Source organism: Cnephaeus nilssonii (assembly GCF_951640355.1).
Source record: "Cnephaeus nilssonii genome assembly, chromosome: 3".
Taxonomy (NCBI): domain Eukaryota; kingdom Metazoa; phylum Chordata; class Mammalia; order Chiroptera; family Vespertilionidae; genus Cnephaeus; species Cnephaeus nilssonii.
The window spans coordinates 34924134-34940803 of NC_137074.1; the positions used below are offsets into that span (position 1 = coordinate 34924134).

The 16670-nt window shown below is 38.1% G+C and overlaps 1 protein-coding gene across 6 annotated transcripts in view; it reads left to right on the plus strand.

Moving 5' to 3' along the window:
- Nucleotides 1–16670, plus strand: part of NAALADL2 (N-acetylated alpha-linked acidic dipeptidase like 2) — a 1181205-nt gene that overhangs the window by 839834 nt on the left and 324701 nt on the right. For all 6 annotated transcript variants that reach the window (XM_079765801.1, XM_079765802.1, XM_079765799.1 and 3 more), the window contains one exon: nt 10452–10595. In XM_079765801.1, coding sequence (XP_079621927.1) covers nt 10452–10595 — 144 coding nt within the window. The remainder of the gene's footprint in view (nt 1–10451; nt 10596–16670) is intronic.

The window sequence follows — 16670 nt, forward strand, 5'->3', positions numbered from 1 at the left end:
CCTCATTTCCATGTCAGAAACAGAAAATACACAAGAAACCATGAAAAGGTGGGAAGCATTCCATATGTGATAGCTCATGTGACCTAACATCTAGGTCAAGAGAGCAAGTGTTAACGATTTCCCAATTTTATTATTAGAAAACAACTGAAAAAATAAGTAAATCCAGAAATAAAGCATTGGTTTTCTGCCTATTCATCTAATTAGCATCATAAAATAACATGATCTCATTGTAATCTGGTATGAAGAATTTTAGTATTGTAAATTAATGTTGCATATTTTCACAACCACCACCAAATGGATAAGACACATCCTCACAGTTTATTTGCTATCTTAAACACACACGTACACACACACACACACACACACACACGACTTTTTCTCTAAAACTCGAAACTGCAAATCATTTCAATGTTCATTCCCTTCAAGTATAAGATGGAAAACTTCTCGGGGGAATGCCTCTCAAGAGGATTGTGTTGTTGCTATGTGATGTGCAGATGGCCAATTATTCCAGTTATGAATCTATACTAGTCTCCTGGAAGTAAAGCACAAACTGGATATTTTATCTGTCTCTTAGTTTGTTCCTCTTATCATATAGTTTATGGTTTATTCCCAAATGCCCATGTTCTTGAAATGCTTTGGAAATTAAATAGTCTCAGTATAGATAAATGATGAATACAAAAGAATAGAAATATTTAAAATTATGTGAAATAGGAAATCAGTTCTCATATAATCAATTATTCTTCTGAAATAGAATTAAGAAAATATTTGTCAGTATCTGAATATTACCACTGCTGTTGTACATTTCATTTTTTATTTAAAATGACAAATTTCTAAATATAAATTCAGTGAGATAAACCTTGCCAAAGGAAGTTCTGTTTCTTGAGAAGAAAGGATCAGACTACAAAAATGTCTTTAGAGAAGATGTTGTAATGATGACCATCATCTACCTGAAACAGAGGAATGGGCTTTGTCTTTGGAAGTAATTATATCAATGTGTTTTAAAAACATAAAGAAACATTTAAAATATTTATGAAAATATATCCTCATAATTCTGTAAATAACAATCAATTCAATTATAGGACTTACCAGATTTAAGTGAATAATACAATTAAATATTATGCTCATGTGAAGGTAAATATGACTACTTGTACAATGTCTTAACTAATAATTAAAATAACAATTACCAGGGAACATGGCAGGTTGCTTTAGCTGAAGAGAGGACCAATGAAATAAAATGAGACCATCTGTGTTTTCATTCTTACGATGTTTGTGATTACAAGTTTCAGATCATGAGTTTTAGGCTTATGATTAGAGAAAACAAAATTATTCACTTAAACATCGGGATGACCATTCATCCCAAGACAGTCACTGAGCCCCTTCTTTTTTACTATGCAGTGTGTGCTAAACCCTGGGGACACAAAAGTGAATTGGCCGTCAGAAGTTTACATTTTGGCCAGTGAGCTGAAAATAAAAAAATAAATTAGAACAGAGCAGTGTCTACTAAATGTGTAAACAAGGGTTTACGTTGGGGCCACATACAAGGACTAAGCTTTCCAGAGTACCTGACATCTAAGAGTTGAAGAAAATGGCATCAGTCAGGTTTTACACCTACAATTTATATTGGTTTAAGAGGAGGTAAGAAATATGATATAATTTCAAAAAATAGTGATTTTCATTTTAATTATAAGAATAACTATCACTAATAAAAATCCTATTTGTGTATATGCATTTATATATGTGTGTGTAAATGTACATACACAGAGATAGAGTGCTAAGGAGCTCTGAGAAGATTGTATAGCACAAAGCACATGTAAGTGTTAAGTATTTCCTTTTTAATAACAACCTAAACAATACAGCACTGAACTTGACTAATTTGAGGGTAGATAGTGGTATTTGTAACCAGGAGTCTATGAGATACTGAAATAATAAAGGATCAGTTAGCTATATTTACAAGGACAACAAAATAACGATAGCCAATTTAGTGCACTGGTCAGTTAGGGGAAATAACTATAAATTCAGTGAGCTAAAATAAAAGTGAAACATCTTTGCTAGTTATTTAATGGTCTGATTTCTATCAAACTGGCAGTCCTCTGGAGAAAGTCAAACAAAATACATAATCTGGGATAACATCACTGATAGCAACTTGTTCATTAGGAATTCAGGTCTTTTTCATAAAAGTGCAACACAAAATATGTTTTTAAAATCTCTGCTTTTTAAGGTTTCTGATTGCTTCGTGCTTTAGAAAATGGATGTATTTATACTTTAGATTTGTCAATCATTTGCTATAATCTATATATCTACAATAATAAAAGCATAATATGCTAATTAGACCTGGCATCCTTACGAACGTCCTTCCAGACGACCTTCTGGGCTGCTAGGGAAGCCCAGGTCCCAGGTGTCTGCCGGCAGCCAGAGGGAAGCCCAGGTCCCAGGTCCTGGGTGTCAGAGGGAAACCAGTGCCAGCAGCTGGGGGAAAGAAGGCCTACTCTTGCACGAATTTTGTGCTTCGGGCCTCTAGTCTATAATAGTAAAAGGGTAATATGCTAATTAGACCAGATGTCTTCCTAACATCATTCAGGATGTCCTTCCTGATGAAGCTGGGGATGGAGGGAAGCCAGCTGGGTCCTGGGAGCCTGCAGGCAGCCTGGGGGAAGCTAGCCCAGGTCCTGGGTGCCTGCAGGGGGCCTCGGGGAAGCCATCCCAGGTCCAGGGTGTCTGCCGGCTGCTGGAGGAGGGAATCCTGGGTCCTGGGTGCCTGCGGCCAGCCAGAGGGAAGCCAGCCAGATCCTGTGTGTCTGCCAGCTGCTGGAGGAGGGAAGCCCAGGTCCCGGGTGCCAGAGGAAAGCCGGTGTTGGCAGCTGGAAGGAAGGCCTATTCTTGCACAAATTTTCATGCATTGGGCCTCTAGTATACACACACACACACACACACACACACACACACACACACACACACATATATATATATATATATATATATATATATATATATATATATATATATATATATCCTATCTAATAAAAGAGTAATATGCAAATTGACCATCACTCCAACACACAATATGGCTGCCCCCCATGTGGTCAAAGATCCTGCCACCATGTGGACAGAAGATGGCCACCACAAGATGGCCAGCAGGGGAGGGCAGTTGGGAGGGACCAGGCCTGCCAGGGAGGGAAGTTGGGGGCAATCAGGCCTGCAGGGGAGGGCAGTTAGGGGCAATCAAGCAGGCAGGCGAGTGGTTAGGGGTGATCTGGCAGGCAGGAGAGTGGTTAAGGGTGATCAGGAAGGCAGGCAGGTGAGCAGTTAGGATCCAGTGGTCCCAGATTGTGAGAGGTGCAGGCTGGGCTGAGGGACACCCCCCTCAACCTGTGCATAAATTTCATGCACTGGGCCTCTAGTATATATATAAAAGCCTAATATGCTAAGTGTCCGTCCAACCATTTGACCGTTTGACCAGTCTGTATGATGTGCACTGACCACCAGGGGGCTGATGCTCCGATTAGTAGGTTAGCTTGCTGCTGGGATCCAGCAGATCAGGACTGGGTGAGACAGGCTGGACACACCCTGGAGCCCTCCTGTGGTCCCTCCCCAGCCTCAATCGTTCATCTGTGGGGTTCCTCAGCCTGGCCTGCACCCTCTCGCTATCTGGAAAGCCAGTTTCATCCCGATCCCCCCAGACCAGGCCAAGGGACCCCACCGGTGCACGAATCTGTGCACTGAGCCTTTAGTTATTTATAATAGTTAAAACCTAGAAAAAAAAAGAAGTCAAATCAGTTAGTGATTAAAGTATTTATCTGTGGTTAAAATAAAGTGTTGTCAATGTAATTTTGATCTTTAAATCACCAGATTTATTTTTGAGGAAAGACAAAAACAAAAAGAAATTCTCTCAACCCAATTTAAAAACTTGCTATACAGTGTCTTCATATGCACAGACTGGTTACCCTTTTTGAAGAAAACTCTGAGAAAACTATTGATTTGGGGTTTATTGATATAGTCAAAGGTTCTGTCACCTTTAATTCTTGGAAAAAGTGCTTTCTACATCTTCTTTGCTACAAAAATTATGTAGAAGATATAATGATTTAGACCAGTTGCTTATGTAATATTCAAATGAGTCACCTTGGGGTCTTAGACTACAGATACTGATTCAGAAGGTCTGGACTGGGGCTTTAGATTCTGCATTTGTAATGAGTTCCCAGGTAATGCTGATGCTATTTGTCCAGGGACTACACATTGAAGAGAAAGGATCTATAGGATTTATGCTTACACTATCATGTCTCATGGATCTCATGCTAACAAACACACACACACACACACACACACACACACACACACACACACACAGAGTCAGTTGCTGAGGGTTGAGTTATACAGAAATTGTGCTATTCTTGTCAATGGAGACATATTCTCATCAGTGATCCACAAAAGACTTTTATTTACCAGAACATTTTTTTACATTATCTCATCTTAATGGTGCCTTAATTCTATGGATCCCAGTGTGTAAGATATCTAGTTTCTGAAGGTAAATAGCATTTGCTGTATACACTAATTTTTTCAGTTGAGTTTAAAATAATAGCCAACACCGGTTTGGCTCAGTGGACAGAGCGTCAGCCTGCGGACTGAAAGGTCCCAGGTTCGATTCCGGTCCAGGGCATGTACCTTGGTTGTGGGCACATCCCCAGTGGGGGGTGTGCAGGAGGCAGCTGATCGATGTTTCTCTCTCATTGATGTTTCTAACTCTCTATCCTTCTCCCTTCCTCTCTGTAAAAAATCAATAAAATATATTTTTAAAAAAATAATAATAATTCCATCTTGCCACACACAAAAAGTGCTTGCAGCTAAGAGTGAATGCTTTCTTTACACACATAACCAGATGTGATTGAAGTGGGCATCAACAGTTTGAAAAGCATAATGCAAAAGCTGTTAAAAATGTCCAATTATAATGCATTTTACTTATTTTTAACCTCATTACTTCTAAGTTTCACCAACGGTGGTTCAGGTTCTGGGCCTCTTGAGCTAATGTACTCTTTATTTCAGTAAATTAGCAAAATGGAGAACCTTCCATGTCACCTTGGTTGTTCCAGTGTTGTAGATGGAAATGACAACATTATTATAATGAAATCATTTATATGTTACATTTCAAACAGTGAGACAGCAATGGAGTCAAACTTGGGAATCTTTAGCCAATTTTGTCTTTCTTTTTTAAATATATTTTTATTGATTTCAGAGAGGAAGTGAGAGGTAGATAAAGATAGATGCATCAATGGTGAGAGAGAATCATTGATCAACTGCCTCCTGCATAACCCCCACTAGAGTTCAAGCCTGCAACCCGGGCATGTGCCCTGACCAAAAATCAAACCGTGACACTCAACAACTGAGCCATACTGGCTTGGCCAATTGCATCTTTCTATAGATGCATGTGACATTGCATCAGGGACAGGAGTATTGAGGAGATGGATCAATTTGGATCTTTATCTGAGTTACAAAGAGTGCATAAGGTGAAGAGAGAACTACTTATCTGCTGAAATAAAAGTTAGTGTCAATCAGTCTTTATTGAGCATACACAACATTCAGGGTATGCTATAATTGCTGCAACCTACAAGTTAGAGTGCTGGAATGTAAGATCAAAATCTTTTCTGAATGTACACTTTTCATCAAGGCATATAATCTTCCTGATTTTCATCTCATAGCCAATGGATTCTTATAGTTAATTAATGTGTCTTAAAATATAACTTAATAAAAATTGCACATGCTTTTGATATTATTCAGAGCCTCTTAATAATGTAAGAAAATGTAATTATTCTCTAAGCTTTTCTTCAATAAACAAGTTTTTAAGAAATAACAACACCCTCTGTCTATAATTTAATCTTAGTGTTCTGTAAAGTCCTGCTTTTAGTATCAGATCTCAGAAGTGAATTGTTTGTCAAATTTCTTTTAAGCTAAAGGTGAAAAATTAATGAGCCATTTCAGATATTTCAAAATGAATGCAAGTCTGTTAGTTATGCAGCACAGCAAATCAAGATTTGTCTATGTGCAAGTATGGTCTAAGGTTCACTGATATTTAACTTTTGAATGCATTATTTCTTATGTTTAATGGAGCATTTTAGAGGGAAAAAAGAATGCAGCTATTGATTTTTCCTAACAGATAAATATATCTCAAAGATAGTTTTAGTAATCGAAATATGTTTTTACCCACAAAACATAATCTCAGAGCAAGGGTAATCAGTGAGATTTGCTGGAGACACCTGAGTTTTGAAAACCTATGTTATATGTCTGCTGTGGGAGAGCAATTAGCTGGGGAGAAAGCATCCACATATAGCAAGCATGAGCTTGATAAAATTATAACTTATTCTTTGGTTGTACCTGTGATCCATTTTCTAGGCATTCAGTAAAATAAAGGCATTGAAACTACCTTTCAAAGAATTATTGGTTCCTTCTTTTGTTTTCCCAGTAATTATTGAGCTCCTCTTATGCTCCTCACAATCTGCTTGGATTTGAGTATCATACAATGAGGAAGAAGACTTGGTTCTTTGCCTTCAATGAATTTAACCTTTAGAGGGAAAACCGAAGTGTGTATTATGAAGTGTTATTGTCAATTAGAAATGGTGAGCACTACAAAAAAGGTACAGCTATATCACATAAACAGGAGGGTGTCAGAGAAAGCTTACAGAAAGTGACTTTAAGTTAGAGTCTGACATGGGTGATGCAGGAGAAAAGAAAGTGAAATGGATGGATGGATGGCCTTATGCAAGAAATGGAAGATGTAAATCACAGAATATGTAGGGGGACAGCTAGTTTTAGGATAAGATGCGTGAAGAGGAATAATGGGAAATAATGTTGGAAATATAAGTCGGAGATTGTGAAGGGCCTTGAATGGCAAGGTAGAGTTCTGTATTTGAACTGGGGAGAGGTGAAATCATGCAGCTTTTCAAGAAGTTTCATTTTGTGTTAATGTGTCAGCATCTAACATCCATAAAAACTTCAAAATAACAGATTGTTCATTTCTCATAAATACTACAGTAGTCACCCCATTCCCAGGGTCAATGTACTAAGATCCCTAGTGGATTCCCCCAAAATGCAGATACTACCAAAACCTATATATGACTGTGTTTTTTCCTATAGATACATGCCTGTGATAAAGTTTAATTTATAACTTCAGAATAGTAAGAGATTAATAACAATAACAATTATGTAATAGAACCATTATAACAATATACTGTAAGAAAAGTTATATGAATGCGGTCTTTCTGTGATGTCTGAGATAGCTGGGAGGTTACTAAAAGGCGGGTAGCATACAAGTGTGGAGATGCTGGACAAAGTGATGATTTACTTCTCAGGCCGAATGGAGCAGAATGGAGAGAGATTTCATTATGCTCCTCAGAATGATGCTCAATTTAAAAATTATACATTTTTTATTTCTGGAATTTTCTTTTTAAAAACGTTATTGATTTCAGAGAGGAAGGGAGAGGGACCGAGAGAGAGAATCATTGGGATCAGAGACTGCAACCCTGGCATGCTCCCTGACCAGGAATTCAACCGTGACCTCCTGGTTCACAGGTCGATGCTTAACCACCAAGCCACGCCAGCCAGGCATGGATTTTTCCATTTAATATTTTCAGACCTCAGTTAACTGTGGGGAACTGAAACCCTGAAAAGTAAAACTGCAGATAAGGAGGGACTACAATATTTCATTGTCTGGTGTACACTAAAAGTTTCAAAGGCAATGGCCGAGGGAAAAAAATACATGCTGGGCGAAGCAGAGGAGGTGGCTATACAAAGGCTTTCCGCTCTGTGCACACTGTTGATGCCTTGAGATTTTTATCGCTGTGACTCCAGGTAGAGCCTAGAGTGGCAGACACAGGGCTGCTCATTTGTGGCTCAGAGCAATGTCCTTGTGGTCTGAAAATCCCCTTTAGTTTATCTCAGCAAGCTATATTGCTACCAGCATCTTCTGTGTGAACCAGGACCTGGCTCATGGCCATGCAACCTGTACAGTCTCCAGGACCCCCACTTAGAAGGACCCACACCTAATTTAATGCTCTGCTATTGCCGTATTGAAACTCTTCATACTTTTTGAACAGGTACATGGTTAGGAAGCAGGGAGCTGCACTCTGATCAAAATGCACTGCCACACATCCATATAAAAGGGGTTACTGAATTATGAGAGCAGCAGAGCGCTTATATAACAAAACCGATTCGAAGCTTGAATCTTCATTATTTTTCTTCTTCAAAGCCATGGCTTCTATGGTTGCCACAGGGCTGAGCTAAATATCATTTCTTAGCCTTGTGGTTTTGCAGTTGATAAATTAAGGAAAAACTTCTGTAACATATTTTCTCATTTATAATCTGCCTCCTGGAGCCTAGATACCAGTATGGTTGAGTTCTGCACCCCCTGCAGTCCTTTCAAATTAAATTCTGAGAAAAACTTTAGCAATTATTTTCCCTAATAAAAGTTCTGAAAAATGGAGCTCTCTGTTCGCAAACATTATTGGCTGCCTGGTAAAGTCATTCTGGTGTGTGTGTGTGTGTGTGTGTGTGTGTGTGTGTGTGTGTGTTTTGAGTCAAGGTACTATATAAACTGAATAAGGTATCTTTTAGCTCTATCCTTATGCACAGTTTAGTTTATTCTCTCCATTCTCTTTACCCTGAGTAATTGTGTATTTTTCCCTTATTGTGTTACCATGGCTGTTTTTCCTTTTTATTTGTGTTTTTTATTTTCTCAAACTTAGAGATGAATATAGTAAAATATTCCTACAAAGCTTAATTCATAAAAATATGTCACCTACTCCCATACTTCATTGTGTCCTTTCCTATCTCCCAAAGGTAAACACTCAATCGCTTTCAACATTTTTAGCTAATTTTTTTTAATATTTGCCTCTCTGTCTCAAGACCATTTTAGAGTTGAATTCATGGTTCAATTTTATCTATTATATTGACTTACCACTATGGAAGACAAATATTTTAATTTTCTTTCACAAGCACCCTCACCCTTGACTTTTTACATCTGTTTTTCCTATAGAATATTGCTTTTGTGTTACAAGGTCACAGTTTATATTATTATGACTATGTCAATATTATTCACATCGTATGATGATTATATTTCTTTCTTGAAAATCTTTTTACTCTCTTTGCAGCTAATAGTTGCCTCATTTCATAGACTTTTTATTTTTCTTTGTATTTAGAATCTCTTCACATGCTAACTCTGATCTTACTGTACATGTTCTCCCAATGCAGCAACACATACTTAGTATTTCCATCATTTTTGTCTTCCTGGAGACCACCCTCCTAAGCCTCTGGACTTCTACTCCTCTCCTCACTAGGTCTGCTGCCCGTGTGCCATTTTAGCAATGTCCTTGGACGAGAGTGCCCTTAAGAGTGGCAGAATTAATTAAGTTGGATTGAAGTTCTTTGTATGGGTGGGATTTATTGACAGATGGGTTTTAACATCGGGTGTCTTGGATGAGTGGTTTTATTGGTAGACTTCAGATTTTAAGTATTTTTATATATTCTCTGTTGGCCTAGTCATATTTACTAGAAGTGAAGTTTCTGTTGTCCTAACTGGAAGGAAGGGTTCAGGGCGTTGAGAGAGTAAAACAGCTGCAGAGCCTCAGCAATAGTAACGTCATCTCATTGAAGTATTCAACTTTCCATTCTCTATATCCGGTGTCTCTCTGCTTGGCATCCTGCCTCAGTTTTCTGCTGGAGTTAAGGAGAGAGGAACAGGCACTGTTCATATCCACAGGGTGACTGAGGGGGCAGGAGGAGAGACCCCCCGCCACAATCAGAATTCCATCAAGTCCTCCTTTGCCCCTACTTCACTAGGTAGCAGGTGTCGTCAATCCCCACACCTTTCTGGGTTCTGTGGTACAAACTGAATTGTTATTCAGCATCCCCCCGCTGCTGGCTTAGGTTTTGGTCTCCTTGGTCTGTTACCAACTATTCATGTGCTTTACAGCTTGTAGAATCTTATTGTTATTGTCTTTTTTATTCTCTTGGACCGTGTGGATTAGTGCTTTTTAAATTCCTTTATTGTTATTTTTCCAAATGGAGGTAAGTGTGTGTGTGTGTGTGTACAATCTTCTATCATTTACTAACATGCATAATAGTATTTGGACTGAATTTTTATTAAGTACTTTAAAATCATTTTTTAATTAGTAGAGTGAACTAAGGAATAAACAAATGAACAAAATAAACTTGCCACTCATAGTTTAAATACTACAGAAAACTTTCTTCCAGTGTTTTTTTCCCCTGATTTTTTATTTATTTTTTAACCTTTAGACATAGGTCCTCCTTTTTGCCCCATTAACTTCTTCCAGCCCTTTCCCACCCACCCAAGGCCCTCGCCACCCCATTGTCTGTGTCCATGGGTTATGCATATATACATATAGTTCATTGATTGATCTCTTCCCATTTATCTTAACAAAGGACTCTGTACATTTCTCTTTTGAACACAGTTGGAAGCTTTAGACAAAACCGATGGAACTTCACCTCTCTACTAGTGCAGCCCATTTCAGCAGCACTCGTGGCAAAACTGATCTCTTCGTCCAAAGATGGAACCAAAAACGGTGTCTGTCGCCCTCTAGAACTTCCACCTAGTGGTAATGTATTTAATGCCTGTCTATGTGTCTTACATTTTTTATAAGGATAGTGATCATTTTTAATCTCTTAAATTGACATGATTAGGATTGTGCTTTAAAAAACCACATTTATTTTTTTATGAGGTGCAGACTTTACCTTCTCTGGGTCTTTAAGGGATATTTTTGGAAGGTGATTTTGATAAAGACTGAGAGTTGACCAAACTCAGAGACTGAAAAAAAAAAATAGAGGGAACACATTTTGGACTGCAATAAAGAAAAGCAGCTTTGCACATAAAGCATTTTGTAAGTTTCATGAAAATCTGCTTAACATAGCTTCCCGGTTTCAGCTTCAGCAGGCTTGTTGCCTGCCAAGATTCAGAGGATAGCAGTCAGCTATCTGGGGTATGAAGTCCTTTAGTAGAAAGCATTAAAGCCTAATTCCTGCAATTGACTAAAAAATCCCTCTGTCTTTACACATCATTGCCCGAGAGATGCTTCTTGTACTGCAGTGCAGTTTGTCAGGCCTTGTTGGACCACATAGGATAAAACTGAAGAAATTAAACTACCTGTAGTGGGGAAAGCGCTGCTGCCTCTTGTCTCTGCCTCCAGCCTCAGCATTAGATTTCTAGAGAGGAGATTCTCTTTACATATTGTTAAATTTGTATCTAGTCGCTGTGAAATTCAACTTGTGGGGCTCTGTTTTTGTGTCCAGACCTGGGGGCTTGACTACCCTTGTTTTATTTCATCTGTTTATCTCTTGGCAACAGAAGCATTAAAAAGATGTTTTGAAGAAGCCTAAAAAAAATCTGAATACATTCAGAATTGCCCTCTGGTAGAGATACAGCTTTTCAAAGGCCTATAGATTGAGAGCCTCCTAAACTGATTCTTGATTGAGCAAAGTGGGAAATATAGACAATAATGATAACAATGATAAGCCTATGTCCTCAAAGTAGAATGAAGAAGCCATTGAGGAGTTTTTTTTTGTGTGTGTGTATTTTATGTCTTCTATTCTGAGCCCACAAATTCATTATGGACTCAATTTGTTAAAATATATAAACAACAATCTACACTAATAAAAGAGAAATATGCAAATTGACTGTACCTTTGCGACGCAACCAGCTAATCAGGAGTGAGTATGCAAATCAACCCAACAAAGATGGCGGGTTAATTTGCATACACAGGCACTGAGTGGCCAAGGGTGGGATGCTTGTGTTGTCACCATGGCGACGATACAGGCATTCCGCACCGCCCCAGCTGCTCTGGGCCTCTGGGCAGTGTGGGAAGGCGGAAAGGTGGCTCTGGCTGGAGCAAAGGTGGTGCCGGCAGCCAGGGGAAGGAAGGCCCATTCTTGCATGAATCTTCATGCATCGGGCCTCTAGTGTAATAATAGTTTAGTTGGAAGGAAAGCACTGGGCTTCCTATAAGACTAGATTGGCCCTGACCGGTTTGGCTCAGTGGATAGAGCATTGGCCTGCGGACTGAAGGGTCCCAGGTTCGATTCCGGTCAAGGGCATGTACCTTGGTTGCGGGCACATCCCCATTAGGAGGTGTGCAAGAGGCAGCTGATCGATGTTTCTCTCTCATCTATGTTTCAAACTCTCTATCCCTCTCCCTTCTTCTCTGTAAAAAATCAATAAAATATATTTTTTTAAAAAGACTAGATTGAAGCCCAGATTTAATTAATTGATTAAGTCAACAAATATTCAGACCCCCTATATGTTCCTGCCATGCTCTGTCCTCGGTAAGATGATATCCCCCTTGCCAGCATCCTGCACCACCTCTCTGCCAAGAACCTCTGTGTCTGCACCTACAGAAGGATATCTAAGGTTCTAGTTTCTCAAGTGGTTCTGAGAATTAAATCATGATGGACATTTGAGTACTTCTGTATACTGTAAAATGTTATGTTAGCAGCTGTCTTCCTCATCAAATAACCGTATCAATGTGCTCCACAATATGGCAAATGTCTGCATAATGATGGCATAGCTAAGCAAAATAGCAATCTCCAGTTTTATCTCTGCAATAATTTAGCCACATATACGAAGCTTAGAAGACACAGTGAGATATATACTGAAACCTGCTTATAACTCTAGTGTTAAAGAAGCAGCAAGATAGGCCTGCTTTACAGTTACTAGTATAACTTGTTTGGGTCATTGAGAAGTTTACCAGTTAAAGCCCGTGGCTGAAACTACCACACAATCCTTCTTTATTAAGGTAGAGAACAGTTTACTACAGCCAGATAATAAAGGAAGGAAAACTCATCCTCTTCAGATCTTTCTCAGAAGGAAAAGCAAAATCTCCAAAGAGCAAAAATCAGAATACTTTATTAGCATATTCTTTTTTTAAAACAACCTGTCATTACCTAGGAAACAGCAAGCATATTTACAATTATCTATTTATCCTCTGGACCTGTTAGGCCAAATATTGATTGTCTTGACATTTTATTTCAGCCACAGTAGTACATAATGCCCCCCTTCACAGTGCCATTTTAGGTTGTAAGGCAATAATGAAAATTAAATTATAGGAGCATTTTATAAATCTCTTTTGAATCAGAATGCAGATTCTCTGTAACTAGAAATATTAAGGGCACCTGGGCTTAAGTAGTCTACCGATTAACTTGACATTTCATTCCTTGACATTTTACAGATCCCAACCAGGCATCTGTGACCCTTCAGACTTTCAGAGATTTCTGTCTGCACTACATAAGCTTTTCTTTCTTTGTTGTTTTGTTGTTGTTTTTTTAAGATTTTTAAATTGACTTTTAGAGAGAGAAGAAGAGAGAGGGAGAGAAATACTGATGTGAGAGAGAAACATAGATGTGAGAGTTAAACATCCATCAGCTGCCTCCTGCATACCCCTTACCGGGGATCTAGCCAAAACTTGGGCACGTGCCCCAACTGGGAAAATATTTTATGAATCACTTTTGGTGACTATAATAATTACTGTTTCTAAGTTGCATAAAACGTAATATCAGTGATGATAAGTTTTACATAAGTAAATTTGGGTCATTTCTCCTCATAAGGATGTATATGTAATGTATATACATATATACCTACATATATGCCTACATATATATGTAGTTACTTTTTTCCTATTCAAAATTATATATATATATATATATATATATATATATATTACTGAAAATTACAGTTATTAGAATATAATGTCTATAGATAATATTATTTATAATTTTTACATATTTCAAAGATTTATATTTCTAATTTCTGAAAAGCTACTTGAATGTACATGTTATCATTTCTTGAGCAGAGATTTAAAGTATGTATTGAATATATTATCCACAAATTGTTGCTATACTAAAATTTATTGGCAAGTAGTACATTTTAGCTTTTCAGGAAATATCCATTATTTATATTTATATTAAATGTTAGTATAGTTGAATCCAGCATTGTTGTTTTTTGTTTGTTTGTTTGTTTGTTTTTGGTTACATATGAGACCAATCAACCTGTCCAGAGTAGCTCAAAAAGAGAAGTCCTCGGGAGACATAAAAAAAAAAATAAGCTCAAAAAAATAGAAAGCTTGTTTTAGAGAAGGGTGGGCTTTAATATATTTTGGCCATCAACATGTAAGAAAATATCCAGAACATGGTATAAAAATTTAATTTGTTCAGACAGCTTGCATATAGCATGCATTTGGATAAGGTGATCATTCTTTATATAAACAATTTCAGTGAATGACGGGTGTTGTGACAAATACAAGCTAGGTGTTAGGAGTCACTGAACTGTGCGATGGTGACACCCCAATTGTATGGCTCTTCAAGCAGTCAGCTGCACAGTGAACCTAGGAGTCTGAGCTGGAAACTGATAACAGAGTATTCGTGGAACTAAAGATCAGCCTTCATGAGCTGCCAGCCTGAAGTCCTTGGACAAAAGCTAAAAAAAGCTTCAGAAATCACTTTGAAGGACTATTCATCAAGGCTCTTAAACAGAGTGAGCATAGGTGGGGAACCTATTGTCCAAAGTCAACAGAAAGTACAGTCAATTCTCTGTATCCTGGGGAGTGCAGGCTGGGTTTACTGAGGGGGACATAGAGCTGTCACTCACCCAGAACTTTTCAAGCTTCCAGCTTCCTGTCTCGACAGTTTTGATTTTAGGAAATGATTCAGCTTTGATTCAGTCTAGAGTTTTGTTTGTGTGTTTGCTAAAAGACCTAAAGACAATCTGAGATGTATACTCTGAAGAAAAATTATTTTAACAAGTGTTATCCAATTTTCAATGTTTCTCAGCAATTTTTACAGGTTCTTACATTCTTCTCTCATTATTTCTCAAACACCTGTCACTCCTTTCAAATTATAGTAGCTCCGACTAAACTTTATAGTATATAAATGTGACAAAAATTCCTTAGAGTACAACCCTATCTTTATATTTTGATGATCTTTTTTTTTTTTCACAATGGGTTAGCATTGTCATTTACTAACCTAGAAACTGCCAGAGATTCCTCAACGACTTTCTGGTTCTATATTCTGCTATTCCCTCCAGGTGTCCGATTTTTCTCACTATTATTCTATTCAGTATTATCCAGATAGGTCTTGCACGTTTGTGTTTCCACATAATAAAACCCAAGTATTCCCTAAAGCTCAGTGCAAATGCTATCCTCTCCACAGAAAAGCCCTTCAGTGTTCTGTTGGGACAGCCTCTCCCGACTCTGTCTACCATCCTTTAGGCACTTACATGCTCCTTGACATTGTGGTCTGATTCTGAGGTAGAGTATAAGCAACTTAGATTTTCATTACAATGAATTGCTTTCACTCTATTTTTATTTTATTTCAATTATTTGATATCTTCTTTTTGACCCAGGAGAAAAAAATATGTACTGTGGGGTTGTCAGGTGTAGTGTTCTATATGTACTCATTTAGACTAAATTCCTAAATCCAGTCATTCAGATATTCTACATTGTATTATTAGTTTTAAAATCTCTTACTGTGAGTATAGATTTTACCGTGTAGTTCTGCCAATTTTTGATATATTTATATTTTAGGTCATTCTTAGATATTTGTAAATTTGAATACTGTATATTGTATCTTCCTGGTTGATTGTAATACTTATCAAATGAAATGATCTTTTTTTTAGATCTTAAGGCTTGTCTTAAATTTGATTTGTCTGATTTAACTTAACTACACTTACTTTTTTGATTAGTAACTTTATGCTGTATCTTTTAAACTTTTAACCTGTCTGTATCTTTACTTGTTAACATGAGTTATGAATAACAATCAATTTGTATTTAAAATACAATCTGATCATCTTTTAACTGGAACATCAAGTCCTACATTTAATGTGATTACTGATGCATTTATGCTCATACTTTTGATCTAAATTTCTTCAGGGGTTTTGTGCCCTTATCCTATCTGGCCTCTTTCTTAGATTTTCCCAAGCTAGATTCCTCCACTTTATGGTCATTTTGGCTCCTACTACACAAGCCTCCACAGAGGAATTTCCCTTTCACTGTTACCCCCCCCCCCCCCCATTAATCTGCAGGAACAGTCAGGTTGTTCCCTGGGGAGATTGGAAAGCCAGACTTTCCTGCCTATTGGGCTGTCTGGAGTGACTGTGAAACTGACCCTTCCTAGTTAATGGGGCTTAATGTCTGATTACATTTGATTCCTTCCTTTGTTAATAACTAACTAGTTGCCTGCTAACATTCCCCCCTCAAGAATCCGGGGCCCTTGCATTTTACAAGGAGAGATGAATGGAGAGCTCATTTTCTGTAGCTGTCAAGAGAGGTGTAGTCCTGCCTATCCCTGGGCCCAGAGATGCTTGCTATCTGCCAAAAAGAAGAAAGGAGTCTAAAGAGGAGGGGGGCCTATTCATGGGAAAAAGGGTTTTGTAAGTTCCAGGTCAGTCTATTACTTTCCTTGGAAGACAGCATGCACACTGTCTAGAAGAGGATGGCACTGTTGGACATCTTCGAGGTGACCGATTCGACGAGAAGGTTGAAAAAGCATGGTCCAAAATGAAGAGAATTATAGCAACTAAAGGTCTGATGAGAAGTAAGAACCAGATGATAGAGAGAGGGACTGACTTTATAGTGCCCAACATTCAATTGGAGAGGGGGCTTCCCTGGACAAAGGTGCGTCACACCTAT